Source organism: Aotus nancymaae, unplaced genomic scaffold, assembly GCF_030222135.1.
Source record: "Aotus nancymaae isolate 86718 unplaced genomic scaffold, 86718_ANA_hifiasm-v0.15.2.pri h1tg000029l, whole genome shotgun sequence".
NCBI lineage: Eukaryota > Metazoa > Chordata > Mammalia > Primates > Aotidae > Aotus > Aotus nancymaae.
The window spans coordinates 24,425,381-24,450,913 of NW_026988442.1; the positions used below are offsets into that span (position 1 = coordinate 24,425,381).

At 41.5% G+C, this 25,533-nt stretch overlaps 1 protein-coding gene and 1 long non-coding RNA gene across 3 annotated transcripts; both read right to left on the reverse strand.

The window, feature by feature from the left end:
• Positions 1-606: 606 nt before the first annotated feature.
• LOC105727438 (uncharacterized) lies at positions 607-20,574 on the reverse strand. 2 transcript variants are annotated; one of them, XR_001109773.2, is made up of 5 exons: positions 20,412-20,574; positions 16,456-16,545; positions 14,855-14,994; positions 7,067-7,273; positions 607-5,143 (listed from the first exon to the last, which is right to left on the reverse strand). It is a non-coding gene; the product is annotated as an uncharacterized LOC105727438 (long non-coding RNA). The 2 variants fall into 2 exon arrangements; XR_001109772.2 differs by lacking the exons at positions 16,456-16,545; positions 20,412-20,574 and adding an exon at positions 16,144-16,442.
• On the reverse strand, positions 6,079-6,520 carry LOC105727437 (large ribosomal subunit protein eL34-like). The gene has a single exon (XM_064382180.1). The coding sequence runs from the start codon at positions 6,514-6,516 to the stop codon at positions 6,121-6,123; it is 396 nt and encodes a 131-aa protein (XP_064238250.1). The 5' UTR covers positions 6,517-6,520; the 3' UTR covers positions 6,079-6,120.
• Positions 20,575-25,533: the final 4,959 nt, after the last annotated feature.

The window sequence follows — 25,533 nt, forward strand, 5'->3', positions numbered from 1 at the left end:
AAAAAGGCTTTTGGAGATATGAAGGACAGCAAGAGATTCTCCAAAGTTTTCAGCCTTGGCTGGTCATCAAAATTGTAACGGAAGGCCCCAGGCACAGTGGCTCATGCCTGTAATCCCAGCACTTAGGGAGGTCAAGGCAGGCAGATGGCTTGAGTTCAGGAGTTCAAGACCAGCCTGGGCAAAATGGTGAAACCCCATCTCTACAAAAAATACAAAAAATTAGCCAGGCATGGTGTTGTATGCTTGTAGTCCCAGCTACTTAGGAGGCTGAGGTGGGAAGATGGCTAGAGCCCAGGAGGCAGAGGCTGCAGTGAGCCAAGATCATGCCACTGCACCCCAGCCTGGGTAACAGAGCCAGACGATGTAAAAAAAAAAAAATTGTAACTTAATTAAAACACCAGTACCTAGTGTCTACCCTCAAAGATTCTCATTTAATTGGTCTGGAGAGAGGTCTGAACAACAGCATTTGAGACGGAGTTTTGCTCTTGTTACCCAGGCTGGAGTGCAATGGCACGATCTCGGCTCACCGCAACCTCCGCCTCCTGGGTTCAGGCAATTCTCCTGCCTCAGCCTCCTGAGTAGCTGAGATTACAGGCACGCGCCACTGTGCCCAGTTAATTTTTTGTATTTTTAGTAGAGACGGGGTTTCACCATGTTGACCAGGATGGTCTCGATCTCTTGACCTCGTGACCCAAACAACAGCATTTTTAAGGCTCTCGAGGTGATGCTAATGTGCCTCTGTGGTTGATCTTCACAGCCCTGGACCTCCTAAAACAGAATCGCTGGGACAGAGGTTTTCAACCTTGACAGAGCTTTGGAAAATACCGATGTTGGAGTACCACCTCCAAAGATTTTGATGTAATTAAACTAGGTGAGGCCCAGGGAATAGATTTTTCATTTTAGCTATTATACTTCTCATCTCCAGACTGTCTATGTAGTTCTACACATTGTTTTCCTAATTTCCTTTAGTTCTCTGTCCAAGATTTCCTTTAGTTCTTTGAGCATATCAAACATAGCTGATGTAAAGTCTTTGGATAGTAAGTCCAATGTCTGGACTTTCTCAGGGACAATTTCTGTTATTTTATTTCACTTTAGGAGTAAAATATAAAATATTTTACATTATTTTACTCCTTTTTTGACTGAAAAATTAAAGTTAACTTTCTACTTGATGGATGCCAAAAGTGTTGCACCCAGATAAGCTGCAGACAGACAAGAGCAGAGCTTTCAATGGAAATTGTAAACAAATAAGACCAAGATCCTGAAGCATTTCTCCAAAGAACTGTAACAGGGATGAAACAGTTACCACTACAATCCTGAAGACAAAGCACAATCAAAGCAATGGCTACCAAGAGATGGAAGTGGTTCAGTCAAAGCAAAAGCAGACTGGTCAAGAGCAAAGATCATGGCAACAGTTTTTGGGGGGATGCTCATTTTACTTGCTGACTTTCTGGAGAGCCAGAGGATAATAACATCCACCTACTATGAGAGTGTTTTGAGAAAGTTAGCCAAAGCTATAGCAGAAAAAAAGCCCAGGAAGCTTTACCAGAGTCCTTCTCCACCATGACAATGTTCTTGTTCATTCCTCTTATCAAACAAGGTCAATTTTGCAAGAGTTTCAATGGAAAATCATTAGGCATCCACCTTACAGTTCTGATTTGGCTTCTTCTGATGGCTTTTTTGTTTTCTAATCTCAAAATATATTTAAGGGGCACTCAGTTTTCTTTAGTTAATAATGTAAAAAAGATGGCATTGACATGGCTAAATTCCCAGGCCTCAGTTTTTTAGCGATGGACTAAATGGCTAGTATCATCACTTACAAAAGCGTCTTGAACTTGATGGAGCTTATGTTGAGAAATAAAGTTTATTTTATTTTTTATTTTTTAATCTTTTTTGGTTTTTTGTTTGTTTTTTTAATTTATTTTTCTTTTTTTGTTATTTTGTTTAGGTTTTCTATTTTCATCTTTAATTTCACTTCCCCCAAACTCTTTGAAGTCCCCATGTACATGTATCTTTATATAAGTTATGTGTGCATATGTGTATTTTTGTCTATATGCATAGGTTGCTGTCTGGAATGATGTTTACCAAACCAGTAGGGAAGTTAAGGGTGATTTTTGCTGTCCTTATTGCACTTCTCCTACTCGCTTATGATGTACACATACTATTTTCACAGAAGAAAGCTGGCCTTCGCGTTGAGAGGACTGATTAAGCACATCAGTTTATGTTTTCTCTCTCCAAATATCCCATTGAAATAACACAAGCATTTCAAAATTCTAATAAAAACTAACAAAATAATAATAATACATACCTCTTAGAATTGTGAATTTTAAAATCTGACACATAGTGCTTAATGATCATTATCTGCATTTCCCCATCCACTTATAGCTGTAAAGAGAACATTATTATAGATTCTCTTAACCCCTCTTGTGCCTTGAACCCCTCTGCAGTCTGATGGAGTTCAAGGATGCCTTCTCAGCATAATATTTTTTAAATGAATAAAATTGTATACATAGGATTACAAAAGAAATCATTCATATTAAAGTACACCTATCAAAATATTTAAAAAGCAAATCAGTCATAGACTAACATATGTGCTTCTAAAAGATTTAGAACATGTCTAATAATGACCATAATTTCAAAGTTGTGATGAACATTAAGTGATATTTTAAAATAATTTCAGGAATAGCAATGCGATAGGAAAATATCTGATTTCTAGTGGTGATGAAGTCACAGGAACACTACTACTACTATGGTCTATTGTGTTCATAATTGAAGGACGTGCTAAGTTTAAGTTGAACTTTGTGAAAATAAAGACAATTTTTCTCATAATCCAACATCACGGATCTCCTAATTTAATAAAATAGGTTTCCATATATCTTTGCCTGTTTTTATCTGTTTGATTTCTTTCTTATTTATTACAGGCTTTCCTCAAATCTACTATTCTTTACATTGTATTAACCTAAGTAACAAAATAATAAAAAACCTATGATGATCCTTGACCGTTTGCTTATATCGAAGGATAATACTTTGACTAAAAGTTATTGGAAGCTATGTGCATGTGAGGAGGGCTTATTAACTATGAGCTTTGATGTGACTATCCATTAGGGAGCCTCAATATCAAAATCTTTAGGTCTTTCCTTCTGAATTGCTTAAATTCTCCAGAAAAGTCTTCTAGCTTCTTTTTGGGAGAGGATAATCATCCCTTAGAGAGTATAGTTCTGTGCAGTTTTCTTTCTTTTTTTTTTTTTTTTAGACATGGACTCATTCTGTCACACAGGCTGGAGTGCAGTGATCATGGCTCACCACAGCCTTGATCTCCCAGACTCAGCGATCCTCCCACCTCAGCCTCCTGAGTAGTTGGGACTACAGGTACATGCCACCATACCTGCTAATAGTCTTTTTTTTTTTTTAAACGTATAAGTCTCATTATTTGTTTAGGGCCAGCATTATTTGTTCAGAGTCAGCATTCTGGAGTCTAGGCTGGAAAAGAAGCCCAAGAAGCAACTGGGCAGGTCATCTCAACCTTCCTGATGTGAACTTTCTCTTCATCCTTCTGCTTTCAGTCCGAAGCCCCTATTTCACTAAGCTTGGTGTCTCTCAAGCCAGATACCCTTTCTCTTGCACTCTACAGCTGTGCTATCCAATAGAGTAGCCTCTGGTCACATGTGGCTATTTAAATTTAATTAAAATAGGCTGGGTGCAATGGCTCACACCTGTGATCCCAGTACTTTGGGAGCCCGAGGCAGGTGGATCACTTGAGGTCAGGAGTTCAAGACCAGCCTGGCCAATATGGTAAAAACCCCATCTCTACTAAAAATACAAAAATTACCCAGGCTTGGTGGTGAGTGTCTGTGATCCTAGCTACTTGGGAGGCTGAGGCAGGGGGACTGCTTGAGCTCAGGAGGCGAAGATTGCAGTGAGCTGAGATTGTGCCACTGCACTTCAGCCTGGGCAACGGAGCAAGAGTCAGTCTCAGAAATAAATAAATAAGTTAATTAATTAAATTTAATTAAAATGAAATAAACTTTCAGTTTGTCAACTGCACTAGTCACGTTTCAAGTGCTCTATAGCCACACAAAGCTAATGGTTGGCTACTGCATCAGGCAGTGCAGAACATTTCCATCGTTGCAGAAAATTCTATTGAACAGTGCTGTTCAGAACTGGGGTTGGCACATTTTCTCAGTAAAAGGCAGATAGTAAACATTCTTGGCTTTGCATGCTGTATGGTCTCCATTGCATCCACTCAACTCTGTCATTGTAGTATGAAAACAGCCACAGACAATAGTGGACAATATTCTTAGCTTGCAGACCGTATATAAACAGGCAACAGGCTGGATCTGGCCTGCAGACCATAGTTTGCTGAGCCCTGTCCAAATGCACTGTCTTTAAAAAAAAATTCCCAGCCAGGCACAGTGGCTCACACCTGTAATCCCAGGACTTTGGGAGGCTGAGGCAGGTGGATCATGAGGTCAGGAGTTCAATACCAGCCCGGCCAAGATGGTGAAATCTCATCTCTACTAAAAGTACAAAAAAATTAGCTAGGCATGGTGGCAGGCACCTGTAATCCCAGCTACTAGAGAGGCTGAGGCAGGAGAATTGCTTGACCCAGGAGGCAGAGGTAACAGTGAACCGAGATCGCGCCACTGCACTCCAGCCTGGGAGACAGAGTAAGACTGCATTAAAACAAAAACAAAAACAAAAAAAACCTCTGTACTGTTATTTTAGTGGATCCAGGGAGAAAGCAGAGCCTAAGATATGCAGTCTTTTTTTTCTTTAACCTACAAATCTGATGATACATTCAAGCTTGTCTTTTTCCTACACTTTAGAATCCACGAGCACAGAGCCCTGTCTTTCTTATTCACTATTCTCCACCTAGTGTCCAGCACAGTGCTTGATATGTAATTGTCTTTTAGTAGATCATGTTGAATGATTAAATGCTCACCAAGTCACCCTCTGTGTAATTTGACTTTTCACTTGGATCTGTCTTCAGGAAAGAATGTGCTGGTTGTGCTGAGTAGATGCCAGTCTGCTTAACAATTATATTTCATGTTATCAATGAATACATTGACATTCCAATTTTCCATCTCAGTCTCATGAGCTTGGTAAATGTAATTCCACTTCTGAAGGAAGACATCAGCTGCTAAGCCTGTGTAGAATCAAACAAATCTTGGTTACAGAAGTGTGAAGTCACAATTGAATTTGATAAGAAGACTTGTAAAGAGAAGGGGAACAATTTGGAGGACATAATTACCTGGAGAATTTTAAATAGAGTGCTGAAATTGCCCTCTCAGCAAGATAAGGAAGAGAAGGTTATGTAGAATGTTAATATTGCTGTGACTGTAATAGAACAACATGCCAAAGGCATTGTTGGAAACTGGTCTGGTGGGGCAAGAGCCACAGGGTAGATGAAAACTATACATGACCAGAAGGGCAGTTATCTTAGAGCTTACTGACTGGGAGGCGGAGGGAGGGAGGCTTCTGGGGTGCTAGGGATGTTCTATATATATATTTTTTAATTTTATTTTTTTGGGGGGATGTTCTATATTTTAATCTGGTGGTGGTTTCACAGGTATATGCATGTGTACTATTTCATTCTGCTGTGCTGGTAAGATATAGTACTTTATCTTATATCTGTATGTAAGCCATTTCTTAATTGTTTTTTTAAAAAGAGAGGAATCATTAGGGAATGCAAATCAAGTCACAATGAGATATCACCTCACACTTGTTAGGATGGCTACTATGAATAAATAAAAAATAGCAAGTGTTATATATATAGGATGTAGAGAAACTGGATCCCTTGGGCATTGTTGTTGAGAAGTAAAATGATGCAGCCACTATGGAAAACAGAATGGCAGTTCTCAAAAAAATTAAAAAATAGAATTACCATATGATGCAGCAATTCCCCTTCTGGGTATATAGTCAAAAGAATTGAAAGCAGAGTTTTAGAGAGATATGTGTATACCAAAGTTCACAGCAACATTATTCATAGCAGCCAAAGGTGAAAGCAACCCAAGTATCCATTGATGAGTGAATGAATAAACAGAGTGTGATACACGCACACAATGGAACATTCTTTTTTTTTTTTGCAAGTCTTTTCATTTTTATTACTCAAGGTTTCATTTTTCATTTAGTTTTCTGACTCTGTGCTTGCGCCTTCAACACTTTCACAACGATTTTCTGCTCCTCGATAAGGAAAGCACGCTTGATCCTGTCACGAACACATTTAGCACACATGGAACCACCATAGGCCCTGCTGACATGTTTCTTTGTTTTGGACAATCTCATAAGAACTTTAGGTCTTACAGCACGAACCCCTCGAAGCCTGCCTGGGCACACACCACATGCTGATTTTGGTGCTTTCCCAACCTTCTTGGTATAAAGGTAAACAATTCTATTACCAGGGGTCTGGGATAGCCTAGTTTTGTTAGAGGCGGTATTGTAGGAAAGCCTACGTCGATATGTCAAACGCTGGACCATTCTGAGTGCCTGCACACAACGTCCCCGGAAGAGCTGGAACATTCTTTAGTCTTAAAAAGGAAGCAAATTCTGACCCACGCTACAATACAGGTGAACCTTGCAGATATGATGCTAAGTGAAATAAGCCAGTTACAAAAAGACAAATACCTTAATATTCCACTTATATGAGGTACTTAGATTAGCGAAATTCACAGAGACAGAAAGTATAATGGGGGATGCCGGGGGCTGGGTGGAGGGAAGAATGGGGAGATATTATTAAATAGGTACAGAGTTTCAGTTTTGCAAGACTAAACGAGACTTTTGATATGAATGTACTTAATACCACTGAACTGTACACTTGAAAATTGTTAAGATGGTTAAGTTTTATGTTATGTGTATTTTATCATAATTTTTTAAAAGTAAGAAATAATATATACATATATTTTTCCTGATTATTACAGTTGCTCATTCTTTCCTCATGTTCAGCAAGAAGACACGTGGCTTTCTGAGAGATACAAGTACGGGACTACACAGATTGTAAATACAATCTTTAAACCATAAAACTCATAACCATTTAGTTAAGTTATAAAATATGTTTTTAAGAAAATTTTACCTGGCCACTTGAGTTGTAAAAAGCAGAGATGTCCAGTTTCATTAGTTATTTTTGCCCAATAAAGAAGGTGTAAATTCTTCACTGGACAGAGAGCACTGCTGAATATACAGTCATGCTGGGGCCTCCCAGTGGTTGCTACTATAGAGACGGAAGTTGTCTTTGAGAGATCCGATCCAGTCGCCACGGCAAGCTTTGTTTCTCCCACACCTGCAAGATTGAGAGCTAGGCTTGAGCAAATACTCTGTATTAAGGAAATCCAATCTAAGAGGTGTCTTGGAAGACAGACAGCCTTAGCAGGCCACACTTCTCTACCCCAGTGAACTTCTATATCTACACTAAATATGTATTACTTCTTTAATGAAAAAAAATTATGCATACTTCTAATCAAGCACTTACATAGTGCTTGCTATGTACCATTCACAGTCCTGAGGATTTTACAAACATTAGTTTATTGGCCAGGCATGGTGGCTCATGTTTGTAATCCTGGCACTTTGGGAGGCTGAGGCAGGTGGATCACCTGAGGTCAGGAGTTCAAGACCAGCCTGGCCAACGTGGCAAAACCATCTCTACTGAAAATATAAAAAAATTAGCTGGGCATGGTGGTGTGTGCCTGTAACCCCAGCTACTCAGGAGGCTAACACAGGAGAATTGCTTGAACCCAGGAGGCGGAGGTTGCAGTGAGCCCAAGATCACGCCACTGCATTCCAGAGCAGGACTTCATCTCAGAAACAAAAACAAAAAAATCATTAATTTCTTTAACTCTCATAACAACCCTAAGAGAGTGCCTAATATTATACAGAATGGTAAAGTAACCAGCCCAAAGAAAGCTTGTAAATGGCAGAGTTAGGACTTGGACCTAGACATTTCACACTTGTACCTGCATGTCTCCGCTGCTTCCTAGCCAGGCAGAATGCATTTCTCAGTGCTGGGGAGTATCTGAGTTCATTTGTGCTACTATATAGCAAAATAGCTGAGACTGGGTAATTTATAAAGAAGATAAATTTATGTTTTCACAGTTCTGGAGGCTAGGAAGCCTAGATCAAGATACAGATACTAGCAGACTTGGTGTCTGGTAAAGGCTGCTCTCTGCTCTCATGATGGCACCTTCTTTGTTGTTTGAGATAGAGTCTCGCTATATTCCCCAGGCTGGAGAGCAGTGGTACAATCTCAGCTCACTGCAACCTCCGGCCCCCAGGTTCAAGTGATTGTTATGACTTAGCCTCCAATGTAGCTAGGATTACAGGCATATGCCACCACTCTCAGCTAATTTTTGTATTTTCAGTAGAGATGGGGCTTTGCCATGTTGGCCAGGCTAGTCTCGAATTCCTGGCCTCAAGTGATCTGCCCATCTCAGCCTCCCAAAGTGCTGTGATTACTGGTTGAGCCACCACACCCAGCCTCATGATGGCATCTCCTTGCTCCATCTTCACGTGGTGGAAGGGGACAAAAAAGAATGAATACTGTGTCCTCACATGACAGAAGAGATGGAAGGTCTGAAAGAGCCTAGCTAATTCTCACAAGCCCTTTTATAAGGGCACTAAACCCATTCATGAAGGTAGATCCCTCATGACTTAATCACCCTAAAGTCCCCTACCTCTTAATACTATCACATCAGGTCTTAGGTTCCAATATATGAATTCAGGGGAGACACACACATTCAAACCACAGCAAGGAGAGAACACCTTCATGCTTCCTTTCTCCTTTTCTCTCTCCTTTCCCCACCCTTCTTGGTTCTTAATTTCAAGGAGGGGAAATTTTGGAATTTTGATCTAGATTGGTCAAATCCTACACTATAAAGGGTTTTTTTCCAGGATGGTTTTGAAGAGAGTTAAAAGGTCTATAGCAGTGTTGTTCAGACTTTCAGATCTTCCAGATATATAATTTTTTTCTCAAAAGTGTTGGGCAAAGACTCCTGCTTCCCGTAATGATAGAGTAATACAGACCAGATTTACTCTCCCTTAAACAATCAGGAAAACAGGCAAAATTATATGAGACAATGCTTTCCATATATTGGACAACAGACAATGAAGACTATGATTCCTGAGAGCTAGGAAACAAATGAGAACTGCCTTATGATTCCTGAGAGCTAGGAAACAAACGAGATAGGAAACAAATGAGACGAGCCTTATGATCACCCCTTCCTGTATGGAGACAGTTTTCACAATGCAGCTCATAGAAGGGAAACAAGCAGAATGGGCAAAGTGGCTAGAATTTACAGGGAAGAGTGTGGAAGAGGAGCTCAGGCTTCTCAACTTCAGAGATCTCCAAGGTCCTCTTGAGTCTTCGGCCGGGTACTGATTTACATATATGTGAGAAAAAAGTACCCAAGGCTGCGGGGAAGGTGCTGGAAAGCAGTAGGCTAAAGAGTTCATATAAGGTCAGAAATTATTTCTGATTCCAACAGTTAAAATGGAGACACTTCTTAATGTATTGGGCATCAGGCAGAGTCCTCATAAGGGGACTCATCTCAGTCATCAGGCTAAATTAGCCCTAGATTAAAGGCAATTCTGAAACTGCCTCTGAAAAGTTTAAAAGCAAGGCTAAAATGATCCCCATGTAACTTAACAGTGTCCCAAAACAAAGTTCAATACTCTTTAAAGGAATACAATAAAATCCAGCACCCAATAACAAAATTGTCCAGTGCTGTTAAATGAACTGTTTTCCCTGAAATTCACATGTTGCAACCAACGTGCCCTTACAAGAAGAGGCATGAGATCTCTCTCTCTCTCTCTCTCTCTCTCTCTCTACCTCCCTCCCTCCCTCCCTCCCTCCCTCCCTCCCTCTCTCTCTCTCTCTCTCTCTCTCTCTCTCTCTCTCTCTCTCTCTCTCTCTCTCTCTCTCTCTCGCTGCTGTTATATTGCAGCCTAAGCTGACTCAAACAATTAGCATTCTTGACCAGGCATGATGGCTTAACCCTGTAAATTCCAGCACTTTGGGAAGCTGAGGCAGGCGGATCATTTAGGCCAGAAGTTTGAGACTAGCCTCGCCAACACAGTGAAACCTCCTCTCTACTAAAAATACGAAAGAAATACCTGGGTGTGGTGGCATATACCTGTAATCTCAGCTACTCGGGAGGCTGAGGCAGGAAAATTGCTTGAACCCAAGAGGCAGAGGTTGTGCTGAGCTGAGATAGTGCCAATGCACTCCAGCCTGGGCTGCAGAGTGAGACTTGTCTCCAAAAAACCGCACAGAAAGCACTTAGCATCCTATAAAAAATTATCAGACATGAAAAGAAGCAGAAAAATAAGACCTACAACCAGAAGAACTATCAATTCATAAAAATAGACTCAGAAATCATAGAAATGATGGAATTAGCAGACAAGCGTGTTAAAGTAGCTATTACAAATAGGCTTCTTTTTTTTTTAAGATGGAGTCTCACGCTGTCTCCAAGGCTGGAGTGCAGTGGTGTGATCTCAGCTCACTGCAGCCTCCATCCCCTGGGTTCAAGTGATTCTCCTGCCTCAGCCTCCCAAGTAGCTGGGATTATAGGCACGCACAACCACACCCAGTTAATTTCTGTATTTTTAGTAGAGATGGTGTTTCAACATGTTGACCAGGCTGGTCTTGAACTCTGGACCTCAGGTGATTCACCTACCTTGGCCTCCCAAAGTCCTGGGATTATAGGCGTGAGCCACCATGCCTGGCCACAAATAGGCTTCTTAAAACAAAATGACATAGAGGAAACCATCAACATAGTGAGGAAAGAAATGGAAGATATAATAAAAGACCCAAATGCAATTTCTAGAGATGAAAATATGTAAGATCTGAAAAGAAAGATACACTAGATGGGATTAACAGAAGATTAGACACTGCCAAATAAAAGATTAAAAACTTCAAGGCATAGTAATAGAAGAGATCTAAAATGAAGCACAGAGGGGAAAGAGGAGGAAAAGATGAAAGAGTGTCAGTCATTTTTGGGGTGATATCAAGTGGTCTAAAATACATGTAATCCAAAAGTCCCAAAAAAGTAGAAGAGAGAAAGGGAAGAGATCACAAAAATATTTTAAGAAATAATGACTAAAATTTTCCCAATTTTGTTGAAAAGTATAAACTCACAGATCCAAGAACATGAAAGATTTCCAAGTGGAAAAAAACATAAAGAAAAGTACGCCAATGCATGTAAAATCAAAGTTATTGAAAACCAGTGATAAAAAGAAATTCTTAAAAGTGGAGAAAAAAGAGTTGGGAACCTTTTGGGGTGATAGAGGCTGTTCTATATCTTTATTGTGGAGAGATGTGTTTATCAAAACTGCATATGTTAATCAAAACTCATAAAACTGTTTATTTAAAAGGATGAATTTTATTTCATGTACATTATACCTGAAGAAACTTGACCCCAAAAATATGGAAGGAGAAGATGGGAAGGAGTCGGGAGAAAAGAAGGAAAAAGAAGGAGGAAGGAATAAGTGGAATGAGGGGGTCCAACATGGCCAGGCAAGGACAGAGAAAAGAAACAGACCATTTACTCTCACAATAATTTCATTAAAAATAAGGACTATTTGGAAATAGAAAAGTTGGTGAAAGAGACCAAGGAAAAAAAAGTCAGCTATCTAGCATTTTTACTCTTCCAATTATTATTATTATTATTATTATTTTTTTTTTTTTTTGAGAGGAAATCTTGCTCTGTCGCCCAGACTGGAGTGCAATGGCATGATCTCGGCTCACCGCAACCTTCAACCAGGTGATCTGCCCGCCTTGGCCTCCCAAAGTGATGGGATTACAGGTGTGAGCCACTGTGCTCAGCCTCTTCCAATTATTATTAATAAATGTTCTGTTAGGAGAAATTCCCTGTTCCTGTTAATATCTGCTGAAATTTTTTATTTCCAGCCTCCTTGGAAGCTTGGAATGAATATCAGCTAATATTTGTTGAGTATTTACATGCCAGCACTGTTCTAAGCACTTTATTTGCATCATATCTCTTAATCCTTTTAACAACACTAAGGTAGATATTCCTGTAGCTGCACTAGAGGGATGTGGCTTAACTTTTATGCAATGAAGTTGTGAACTGTTTTCTGATACAATGGATTCCCAGGCTGAAGGTCACATAACCTAAACATCCCAGATGAAACAAACGTACAACCACAGGGGGAACCTAAGCCCTGGGACCAAGGAACAAGGACTGAATTAAAAAGCTCAGGAGTTCTTGACCAGCCTGGGCAATAGAACAAGACTTTATCTCTACCAAAAAAAATTTTTTTTAATTAAAAAAAAACAGAAGAGGAAGAACAGATGCTGCATTATTATAGATGCGCTTAACCCTTCTTATGCCATGAACCCTTTGCAGTCTGGTGGAGCTCAAGGATGCCTTCTCAACACAATTTTTTTTAAATGAATAAAATTGTATACATGGGATTACAAAATAAATCATTCATATTAAAGTACATTGGCTGGGCTCGGTGGCTCATGCCTGTAATCCCAGTTGTGCTATAGTTTGGACATGGTTTGTTTGACTCCTCCAAATCTCAGGTTGAAATGTAGTACCCAGTGTTGGAGGGGGTGCTAATAAAAGTTGTTTGGGTTTTGGGTAGGATCTCTCATGAATGGCTTGGTGTTATCTTGCTCTATTAGTTCCCTGGTTGTTAAAAAGAGCCTGTGACCCTCCCCCTCTCTCTTGGTTCATATTTCCCCATGTGATCTCTGCACACACCAGTTCCCCTTTGCCTTCCTCCATGAGTAGAAGTAGCCTGAAGACCTCACCAGACACAGATACTGACACCATGAGCCAAAATAAACCCAGCCTCGAGTATTATTTTACAGCAACACAAATGGACTAAGACAGGCGGCTATAACAAAATATCATAAACTGGGTGGCTTCTAAACAATAGAAATTTATTTCTCACAGTTCTGGAGGCTGAGAAGTCTAAGATCAAGATGCTTGCAGATTCAGTGTCTGGTGAGAGTCTCTTTCTGATTCATAGACAGCACCTTCTTACTATGTCTTTACATGGAGAAAGGTCAAGAGGTCTCACTCAGGCCTCTTTTATAAAGCCACCTTCTCATACCATCACCTTGGAGGCTAGGATTTCAACATATGAATTTTAAGGAGATACAAATATTCAGACCATGGCACTGTTGTTTATATTTAAGGAGAAAATCAAAATGATTAAAAGAGGTAGTCTCCAGGGAGTGGTACTGAAGTTGGAAAATAATATAGTCTTTTTTTTTTTTTTGAGACAGAGTCTCACTCTGTTGTCCAGGCTGGAATGCAGTAGAGCAATCTTGGCTCACTGCAAACTCTGCCTCCCGGGTTTAAGCAATTCTCCTGCCTCAGCCTCCCAAGTAGCTGGGATTACAAGAATGTGCCACCACGCCCAGGTAATTTTGTATTTTTAATAGAAACAGGGTTTCGCCATGTTGGTCAGGCTGGTCTCAAACTCCTGAATTCAGGTGATCCACCTGCCTCCGTCTTCCAAAGTGCTGGGATTACAGGCATGAGCCACCACACCCGACCTCAAATAGTGTAGTCTCTGAGGTCACACATACAAGCTTTCATGTGGGAAAATTGCCAGGCGCAGTCACCTGAGGTCAGGAGTTTGAGTCCAGCCTAACCAACATTGTGAAACCCCATCTCTACTAAAAATACCAAAATTAGCTGGATGTGGTGGCAGGCGCCTGAAATCCCAGCTACTCTGGAGGCTGAGGCAGGAGAATTGCTTAAACCCAGGAGGCAGAGGTTGCAGCGAGCCAAGATCACGCCATTGCACTCCAGCCTGGTGACAGAGCAAGATTCCATCTCAAAAAAAAAAAAAAAAAATTGCCATTGCTTAACTTCCCTGAGCTTCAGCTTTCTTTTCTATAAGGTGGGGTGACACTCTCCACTTACTGAACTTGTGTGAGGATTAAGTGAAATTATGCATGGCTAGAGCTTGGCAGAGCAGCTGGCACATGGCTAGAAGTAAGGGCTACAGGGACGAGGCCCAAACTGATGTCAGGACCAGATCCAAGTCCTGATGGAAGAGCAGAGACCTCAGATTCTTGGAGACAATCGGACCTACTGCTTTCCTGACCATTGAGCACATGGGGCTCAGTCTTATCCACAGCCACACAAGGAATCAGTCTGCAAGACCAGGACTCAAACTGGCTCCTGACACCCAGCGCAGGGCCCTGCTGGTCTCCCCTGCCATCTCTGAATCATTGACTACATTTGACTTTGGACATGGAGAAAAGGGAGCGATTTGGGAAGAATGGAAACATTTCCTCCTGTGCAAGTTGTTTCTTTTTGTTCTGGCAAGTCCAAGGTGTTCTGACAAAGGTCAAAAGTATTTATTTTCTTGAATATCACAGGGCTGAGAATGTGACACAGATGACGGGGAGGGAGGGGGAGGAATGGAGGGAGGTGGAAGGGCTGTTGCCAACTTCAATAGCTGAAAGAGCTTCTTTTAATTACAGGAAGTGTTTGTTTTGGGGGCACAGAAACAACCTCTCATTTTCTATCAAAAGGAGCAGAAATTACAACCAGGAAAATCACAGATTTTATGAACAGACTGACAGTTCGGTCAAGGCTATGCTCCATGTGGCCCTGCCCACCTCCCCAGCTCGGCTCCCGTTCCTCACCTGCATCTGAGCATTGCCAGCCCACTGGGTTCCAGACCCACTGCATTCCCCTATGCTGTTGCCTCTGACTGTACTGCCGGACCCCAGTGCCAACTCAGACACTGTTCTTGACCTACCTGAGTCCTCCTCTAGGCCTCCTCCTCAAAGACCCTCCAGCTCTTCTTGTGTGCATCACACCACAATCTTTCTGTCTTTGTACTTATCAAACTGCATCTAAATTGCCCCTACACCCACCTGTCTCTCCCAGCGGACAGCAGATCATACACTGGACCCTCAGGCTCAGGTCTGGCATTCAGACAGAATCCTGTTTTTTTTGGCCTGCTCCATTTGGGGCCACATGGTGTTTTTGAGCTGTTTGCATTCATCTCCAGGAACTAAAAATTAAGAGATTTCACATAAAAATCCAGATTTCTGGCTTATCTTAACAAACTGGAAATCCAGCAACACGGGTCCAGCTCTCAAAGCAGTGGTCCCTTTTGGATAGAGCATGCCCTTTCCATTTCTTCATAGTCCCCCGCCATGCCCTACTGTCTCTCTGACATTAAAGCCTCATGTCAGAAGCCATTTGTCATCATTGTTGCAATACTGTTCCTTCTTATGGTAAGAAAGTGAAGTATTGCTTTTACTCATGTTCCTTTCTCACACCTGGCCCACTTTTCTGTTTATGTTACCAGACTAGAACCTATAGGTACCTGGGCTTTCCGCCCTTGCACCAGACTGAAAACTTCTTAAAAACAGATACAGGCCAAATGTAGTGGCTCACACTTGCAATCTCAGCACTTAGAAATGCTGAGGTGGACGCCAGGTGCAGTGGCTCATGTCTGTAATTCCAGCACTTTGGGAGGCTGAGGTGGCTGGATCACCTGAGGTCAGGAGTTTGAGACCAGCCTGACCAATATGTTGAAATTCTGTCTCTACTAAAAATGCAAAAATTAGCCAGGCGTGGTGGCATGCGCCTGTAGTCCCAACTCCTCAGGAGGCTGAAAGAGGAGAATTTCTTGAACCCAGACGGTGGAGGCTGCAGTGAGTTGAGATTGCGCCACTGCACTCCAGCCTGGGCAACAGAGCAAGACTGTCTCAAAGAAAAAAGAAAGGCTGAGGTGAAAGATCGCTTCAGCCCAGGAGTTTGACACCATCCTGGGAAACATAGTGAGACCTCATCTCTACCAAACGAACAAACAAATTCAAAAAAAATTAGCTGGGTGTGGCACCCATCTATGGTCCCAGCTACTTGGGAGGGTGAGGTGGGAGGATTGCTTGAGTAAGGGAAATTGAGGTTACAGTGAACCATGATCACTCCACTGCATTCAGCCTGGGCAACAGAGCCAGATCCTGTCTCAAAAAAAGTAAATAGATATAGTGCTTCGTATTATCTCTGTAGCTCCAAGAGCCAGCACAGTATGTGGCTCAGAGTAGGTCCCTCACAATGAATATAACTCTTGCTACTACAAGAAGGAGCTTCTTTTATCTTTTATTCTTTTATCTTCTTCATCATCCGTTCAACAACTATTTTCTGAGTTCACCTGTAAGTTCATTTCCTTCCTCAGTGTTCTTTCTCTTTGGTGTCCTGATATCTCTTGTAAACTCCAAATACTCAAAACTCCTCCCCAGATTGCCCTTTCAGGTACCTCTTACAAAACCTTGGTCTTAGCAGTTACCTAAGAGAAGATCATAAAAACCATTAATTAGTAGTAACAGTATTAATACCAGTAATAAGTAGATATTAATATTATTTACTGAGAGCTTCCCATGTTTATCAGTCTGTTCTCACACTACTAATGAAGACATACCTGAGTCTGGATAATTTATAAAGAAAAGAGGTTTAATTGACTCACAGTTCACAATCATGGCATAAGGTGAATGAGGAGCAGCAAAGTCACATCTTATATGGCAGCAGGCAAGAGGGCATGTGCAGAAGAACTCCCCTATAAAACCATCAGATATCATGAGACTTATATCATGAGAACAGCATGGAAAAAAACTCGCTCCCACGATTCAATTACCTCCCACCAGGTGCCTCCCATGACACATGGGAATTACAGGAGCTATAATGCAAGATAAGATTTGGGTGGGGACACAGCCAAACCATATCACCATGTACCAAGAACTTTACATAGATGTTCTCACTCCAGCTTTACAACAATCCTGTGTATCATTAGTCCTCATATTAGTTAGAACTGTAAGTTGCAAGTAGAAAAAAAAAGTAACTACCAAATCTCAAAGAGTTTAAGTCAAAAGGTTCATATAACTGAAAAATCAGATCTAGCATTCATTAAACCATTATATGGATGATATTGTTGTAAGAATTTTACATGTATTAATTCTTTTAATCCTGTGAATAATATTTGACTAATATAATTTCCATTTTGCAGACAGGGAAACTTGGGTACTGAGATTTCAAGAATTTTACTGTGAGTATCCAGCTAGTAAGCCTTTGTTACTAGCTGGATGCATCTGAACCCACTTCCTGTGTGTAAGGGAATTACCTATTTCATTAAACTCCTTGGAACCCAGAGTTCAATTCTGCAGAGGCAGAAAATGCCATGTCCCCCTTGCATGGCAGATATCAGTGTGTGACCTAGGTATTGCCCATCAGATGCATCTGCCATGGCTTCAATTTGCAAACTCATATGGAGACTGTTCTCTGGCAGGTGTGATGGGAGAGTAAGATCAAGTTCCAGAGACAACAATCCAGTGGGGTTATGGGCAGCACTGGGTGTCTGGAGCCAGAAAGCCAGCAGTGTCCCTAGGCCAATTCTGTTGATGCGAATGTAGACACCATGCCTGGCTTCTCAACCTCTGAGTTTAGTTTCCCTGTGACTCTATAATCTACTCTATATGATTTCAACAAAACTCATGTGAGTCAATATTCCATAATAAACTCCCTTACATATATACATCTATCCTATTAGTTCTGTCCCGCTAGAGAACCTTGACTAATGCACCTTCTCATAAAATAAATTAAAAATTAAAGAGGAAGAAACTGAGGATCAGATAAGTTAAGTAATTCCTTTAGAGTCACACAGTCATGGAAGAGAGAAATTAGAATTTGAATGGCTCAGCTGTGTTACTGTTTTTCTCATTTGGCTTGCAATAATGTTCTTAATTTTGTTTTTTCCCACTTTCCTGATTTAAATGCTCCCTATAAAAAATTTAAATATATAAAGTTATAAGGAAGAAAGTAACAGTCTTTGAAATCTCATGAGCATATGATAACTTCTGTTAACATTTTAATGGGCATCTTTCATGCCTCTCTTAATGTGTATGGGCAATAGAAATAACCATTTTCATAAATCAAAACATATAATACACATTCTTTTAGTCAAGAGGACACTTTTTAAATGTGATTTTGTTGTTGTTGTTGTTGCAGAAAGGTGATTTTATTTAGGTAGAGAAAAGAAAAGGAAAGGAGAAGAGAAAGGCTTCCATGAAGAGTGTGGAAGGGGATTCCAGAGGGGAAATCCCAGAGGAAGCTCCCACCGTGTGGGAGGGGATTCCAGAAAATTGGAAATCCCGTGATTTTTTTTCTTACCTATCCTTTTCCTCTTCCTTTTCCAAACTCGATTAATCTCCCTTACTCGTTCCACACTTTCTGACTCATTATAACCCCTATTAACAACTGATGTGTACATTTGTAGACTTTTCTCCAAACCAGTATAATTACACATTTCTATAAAGAAGTCCTGTTCTTAACTCCTGCAATATTCATATTAAAGGACACTAATGGGCCATGCACAGTGGCTCATGCCTGTAATCCCAGCACTTTGGGAGGCCGAGATGAGCAGATCATTTGAGGTCAGGAGTTGGAGACCAGCCTGGCCAACATGGTGAAACCTTGTCTCTACAAAAAATAGAAAACTTAGCCTGGCATGATGGCACAAACCTGTGGTCCCAACTACTCAGGAGGCTGATGCTGGAGAAGTGTTTGAACCCAGGAGGCAGAGGTTGCAGTGAGCTGAGATCATGCCACTGCACTCCAACATGGGTGAGAGAATGAGACTGTCTCAAAAAAAAAAGAAAAAGAAAGAAAAAAAAAAGAAAAAAAGGACACTAGCGGTGCCATTTGGGGTACCAGACAATGACTGATTGTTAAAATATATTTCACCCATAGAAGCAGCCTTTCTTGACACCCGTAAAACTGCACTGCTGAGGTGATCTTCAGGTGAGCTCACCCTATCACAGTTCTGGAGTGAGTGTGAGAAGGCTGAGGGTGAGCCCCTCTATCCCCATCATAGAAATAGATCACCAGGCCCTGGTCTCATGGTTTCCAGGTTTGCTTGCAGGCCTGCCTGCGAAGCTCAAGGACCTGCAGAGTCCCCTCTGGAGCTCCTGAATGCAGTCCAGCTAACCTTCCCTCCACTGGAGCCCTTCAACATCTTTTCTCCATTCCCTTTATGGATTTTGTTCTTCTTTCACCTGCTCAGCAATTTTCACCAGTCCAGGAACCAAATGCTCTGCTCTCAGATCAATAGCCCTTGGGAAGTACTGTGCAGAGTCTCTGAGATGCACCCCAGCTGATCCTACAGGGGAGTCATTTTCTTTCTGACTTAGTTTCACTTGAATTAAGCTTCGTCTGCTTTTTAAAGTAGCCTCCTCCCAGAGCATGAGTTGACATCAATCCAGAACCAGAAAGAAATCAGTGGCTAGAGGTTGTCTTACTCATCTCTGGGAAGTCCAGCTCTCCAGCAGGGGTTTAGAATTCTATCTCCTTTTTTGTTTCTTAGTCATCATGTTCGAGAAGGCATTTAAAGATGCTCCTTGGCTAGAGTAAGTGCTCAGTAAGCATTTGTTGCGAAGGAATAAGAGAATAAATGATGGAATAATCAGCATTTGGTAAATGGTTGGTGAAAGAGAATCAAATAAGATAACACATGTGAAGTTGATATGTAATCTGTGAATAGTGAAAATTGTTCCTGGCCAGGCATGGTGGCTCACACCTGTAATCCCAGCACTTTGGGAGGCTGAGGCGGGTGGATGACTTGAGGCCAGGAGTTCAAGACCAGCCTGGCCAACATGGTGAGACCTTCTCTCTACTAAAAATACAGCAATGAGCCGGGCGTGATGGCACATGCCTGTAATCCCAGCTACTTGGGAGGCTGAGGTAGGAGAATGGCTTGAACCTGGGAGACAGAGGTTGCAGTGAGCTAAGATCGCACCATTGTACTCCAGCCTGGGCGACAGAGACTCCATCTCAATGAATAAAAAGAAAAGAAAAGAAAATTGTTCCTGAAAGGGACTGGACTGTAGCATTATCTGCTGGCGCCATCTTCTGGAAACAAGTTAACACAACAGGTCTATTTCTGCTTTAGCCAGGCGTGAGGGCACTGGAAATGCAGGCAAGGAGGGGAAAAGAGAGAATGAATTTTAGCAAAATCTCTCCATCTCTTCTGCCCTGGCTCTCCCAATTACTCTACTAAGATTATAGGTTTAATGTAATACTACTACTAACATGCTGGCACCTGTTTTGAGCACCTAGCATGTGCTCTGTGCTTTACATGTGTGATTTCATCCTCAGTAACTGCAAGAAGTGTATACAGTAAGTTCTCACTTAACTTCATTGATGAGTTCTTGGAAACTTTGACTTTAAGTAAAATGATGTGCAGCATGTCCTCAAGTAATGTCCTTTCCATTATGATTATGAGGGAAAAATGGTTTCATTATACATTATTTCACTTAAAGTTGGAGTTTCTAAGAAACTATCAACATTCGGTGAGGACTTACTGTACTATTATTACTGCATTTTTATATATTAAAAACCTGAGGCATATATATTAAAAACCTGAGGACTTACCATCTCTAGGGTTACATATCTGGTTGGTGTTTGGGATAAGACTGAAACCCAGTTCTGTCTGACTTCAGAGCCTGTGGTGGGCTGTTGTGAGCCAGGTCCCCAGGAATCAGACTCCAAGATGGAGAGCTGCAGTCAGGAAGTCTATTGCAGAGTGCTGTCAGGATCGCATCTGTGGAAGGGAAAAGTCAAACTGCAATGCAGCCTCAGCAGAAACCTCAGCTAATGCCATGGGGAATATGGAGCTGGGATGGCAAGAGGACAGGACGTTGGAATGTCCACATTGAATAGTCATAGGGACTCAGCTGAGAGCTGACAGCAGCCAATGCTCCCAGCAGCTGAGGTAATAAATGCCCTATCCTGGGGAGGGGTCTTCTGGGGAGGGGTCTGGGTGGTATGCACTGCAGAGCCTGCTACCTATTCCCCATGCATTGCTGCTCAAATAAGGGAGAGGGCTGGAAGGTAGACAAAATCAGTGATAGGGTAGTGGAAGAGGAATTTAGAGAGTAAAAATGCGGCCAGGCGCGGTGGCTCATGCCTGTAATCCCAGCACTTTGGAAGGCAAAGGCGGGTGGAGCACGAGGTCAGGAGTTCGAGACCAGCTTTGCCAACATGGTGAAACCCTATCTCTACTAAAACCACAAAAATTAGCTAGGTGTGGTGGCGGGTGCCTGTAATCCCAGCTACTTGGGAGGCTAAAGCAGGAGAATTGTTTGAACCCAAGAGGCAGAGGTTGCAGTAAGCCACTATTCTGCCACTGCACTCCAGCCTGGGTGACAGGGCAAGACTCCATCTCAAAAAGAAAAAAGAAAAGAGAGTAAAAATAGTTTTGTCTGTTATCCACCCACCTGTGACCTAGGCTATTCCTGCCATCCAGCTGCAATAATCAATACATTTTGGCCATTCATGTTGAAATAATGTATGAATTATTTTATGGGTTGCAAACCATTAACAAATAAATAAAATGCAACATTCCACTGGCTGATTGGAGATGAATTATTTGACATTCTCAAATAAGAAATGGAAGAATTAGCAGGGCACAGTGGCTCACGCCTGTAATTCTAACAGTTTGGGAGGTCAAGGGCGGGGGGATCACTTGAGGTCAGGAGTTTGAAACCAGCCTGGCCAACACGGTGAAACCCCATCTCCACTAAAAATACAAAAAAAAAAATTAGCTGGGTGTGGTCGCAGGCACCTGTAATCCCAGCTACTTAGGAGGCTGAGGCAGGAGAATCACTTGAACCCAGGAGAGGTGGAGGTTGCACTGAGCCAAGATTGCATGCCACTGCACTCCTGGTGACAGAGCAAGACTCTGTCTCAATAAATAAACAAATAATAAATAAATACTAAACAAATAATAAAAAGGAGATGGTGACATCTGCCCTGAGTTTTAAAAAATTAAAAAATTAAATTAAAAAGAGATGGATCTATTTGTATAACATGGAAAGACTTCTAAGACATATTTTTGCATGAAGAAAGTAAGATTCAGTACCCTAATAAATTATATAAAAGCGATATCTATTTTTAGAGTTTTACATACTCTATAAAAGTATGGAAATTTTTTTACTGACTCGCCCTATGGAAGGATTCTACATCCCCACCCACACAAGTCAGGCATAGCCATATGATTTGCTTTGGCCAAGGGAATATGAGTGGAACTGACATGTGAGACATCCAAGCAGAAGCTTTAAGAGGTTCCCACATTCTCTCTTTTCCTTCTGCCATGAAATCAGCATGTTCCAGCTGCTTCTTCCAGCTGTGTCCATAGATACAGCTGAATGCAACCTATGACAAACATGCAATCAAGATATAAATTTTTAGGCTGGGCACAGTGGCTCAGGCCTGTAATCCCAGCACTCTGGGACGCTGAGGTGGATGGATTGCTTGAGCCCTGGAGTTCAAGACCAGCCTGAGCAACATGGTGAAACCCCATCTCCACAAAAAACATAAAAGATTAGGTGGGTGTTGTGGCACACACCTGTAGTCCTAGCTACTTGGGAGGCTGAGGTGGGAGGATCACCTGAGCCCAGGAGGTCAAGGCTACGGTGAGCCATGATCATGCCATTGCACTCCAGACTGGAAGACAGAGTGAGACCCTGTCTCAAAAAACAAACAAACAAAAAAAAGATACAAATTCTTGCTATTATAAGACACTGAGACTTAGAAGATATTTGATATTACAGCATAACCTCACCTACCATTACTGATACATGTTGATATATATAATTGATATGTGGTTATTTCTGGGGAAGAGATATGGCATTGGCGGGGTAGTTGATCACAAAGGATTTTAGTTTTTAATTTTTAATATTTTAGTTTTCTTACAATAAAAATATATCCATGCATTACTATGTAATACATTATTTAAGGCCAGGCATGGTGGCTCACGCCGGTAATCCCAACACTTTGTGAGGCTGAGGCAGGTGGATCACCTGAGGTCAGGAGTTCAAGACCAGCCTGGCCAACATGGAGAAACCCTGTTTCTACTAAAAATATAAAATTAGTTGGGCGTGGTGGCACATGCCTGTAATCCCAGCTACTCGGGAGGCTGAGGCAGGAGAATCACTTGAACCTGGGAGGTGGAGGTTTCAGTGAGCCAAGATCGCACCACTGCACTCCAGCCTGGGCAACAAGAGCAAAACCCCATCTCAAAACAACAACAACAACAACAAACATTATTTAAAATGAATACAGCAGGTGTTTTTCTACTTAAATGCTAAAAGGTATCATTCTTAAAATATACATACAAATACTGAGTAAATTAATGGTTCTTTTTTGCCCAGCTGGCACCCTAAAGAAGGAGACCAGAGGCAGATAGCTCTGTGAACTTTCCAACACAAGGGGAAATACTGAGCATGACAAGTCTTGCCACTTGCTCTGCAGGTAGAAATCTGCAGAGTCTAGACTCATTGTAAGACTTATTTCTGGTTCAGCTATAATGAAATCGAAATGTAGTTCAGAATCCTTTTTCTACTGTTTCCTTTTCTTTTTATATTAACATTGCTTGCCTTTCTAGTGACTTCATTTACATGAGAACAGAGGTGATTATATGCCCAAAATTCAATTCTGTGAGTGCAGGGGAATTCTGGTCTCCTTGACACAGCCTACCCTTGTCTAGCATAGTTAGTGATAGCTGTAAGAGCTCTATTTCTGATTAAACCTATAGACCTCTCTGAGTTAGGATCTTAGCCCCTGTAACATTAAAATGAAAAGCCAAAATCAGTTGGATGTATATCAAAGACCTTGAAATATCATAAACTGCCTTGCAATTTCAACTTCTCATTCAAGCCAAACAGCCCTCTTTATCTTTGAACTTTACTTCTGAGCAAAATCAAAGTGGCTAGACTACCTGATCCATTGCCTAGTCCCCAGCTTCATGTGTGTCAGATAGTTACAATGATCAGGAGTTGCAGCAGCACCTCTGACTTCTCAATCACATCTATGGTGACTTTGAAACAAAAGCCTCCTGGACTTCTGCAACTCTTGCTCTTCCCATGAGTTTGTAATCACCTAATTCCCTGTAGTCAATCCCTTTCTGCCTGCAATACCTAGAGTGGTTTCTGTTCCTGTCTCCTGCACAGAAGCTTGACTTAGTACAGGTTGGAAGATAATATTCAGAGAGTAGACCCAAAGACAAAAAATGAAAAATCGGAAAGACAAAGAAAAAAAAAAACAGTAAAAGTAGAAAGCCATTCCAAGAGGTCAAACACCTGAATAATTAGAGTTCTGGAAAGTGAAGATACAGACAATGGGGAGAGGAAGGAAGAAAATACTCAAAGAAATAATGCATGAAAATTATTACAGAACTGAAGAAATTATATTTTCAAATTGGGAGAGATCATTGAGGAACAATTAGATATTATGTGCCTCCTATGATGACACCATAGAAAATAGAACTCTCCTCTATAAAATATTCTTGCCAAAAACTGAACTGAAATCTAATCAGGCCTCTGGATTGAGCTACCAGTTTACAGGACATGGGAGGGATGGTGTCACATTTTAAAAACACCATGAGAGACCGGGCACAGTGGCAAATGCCTGTAATCCTAGCACTTTGGGAGGCGAGGTAGATGGATTCTCTGACCTCAGGAGTTCAAGACCAGCCTGGGCAACATGACGAAACTCCATCTCTACTAAAAATACAAAAAATTGGCCGGGCGCGGTGGCTCATGTCTGTAATCCCAGCACTTTGGGAGGCCAAGGCGGGTAGATCACCTGAGGTCAGGAGTTCGAGACCAGTCTGACCAACAAGGAGAAACCCCATCTCTACTAAAAACACAAAATTAGCTGGGCATGGTGGTGCACACCTGTAATCCCAGCTACTTGGAAGGCTGAGGCAGGAGAATCACTTGAACCTGGGAGGCGGAGGTTGCGGTGAGCCAAGATTGCACCATTGCACTCCAGCCTGGGTGACACAGTCAGACTCTGTCTCAAATAAAATAAAATAAAATAAAATTGTCTTCATAAAAAGTGAAAGGTAGGAAGGAAGGGAGGGAGGGAGGGAGGGAGGAAGTGAGGGAGGGAGGGAGGGAAGAAAGGAATAAGGGAGGGAGGAAAGAGAAAAGGAAAAAAGCAAAGGAAGGAAGGAAAGCAATAGTTGTTTCAAGGCCATTAATCATGAAATTTCAGAATATTGGGAATAAAAGGAAGCTTTGGGAAAGACAAACCTGGTTCTTACAAAGGATTAAGAATCAGAAAGTCACCAGGCACAGTGGCTGACACTTGTAATACCAGCACTTTGGAAGGCTGAGGCAGGAGGATTGCTTGAGGCTAGGATTTTGAGATCAACAGAACAAGACACCATCTCTAAAAAAAGAAAAAGTTATAATCAGAAAGACATCAGATTTTACAACAGCGAAATGGATACTAGAGGAGCATGAGAACAAATGACTTCATAGTTTTGGAAAAGGGAATTGCAACCTAGAATCTCATACGTAGGGAAACTATCAACCAGGCATGAGGGTAGAATAAATATCTTTTGAGATTGGTAAGGTTTCAAAAAGTTTATCTCACAGATATTTTTTCCCCTCAGGAAGCCACTGGAGAATGTTCCTCACAAAAAATAATGAAATAAATTTAAAAAGATAAAGAGGGTCTAGGAGCTGAGGCATCCAATCTGAGAGGA

Bases quoted from the DNA above. Each gene is read 5' to 3' on its own strand.
- LOC105727437 (XM_064382180.1), bottom strand. From the start codon at position 6,516: ATGTTCCAGCTCTTCCGGGGACGTTGTGTGCAGGCACTCAGAATGGTC.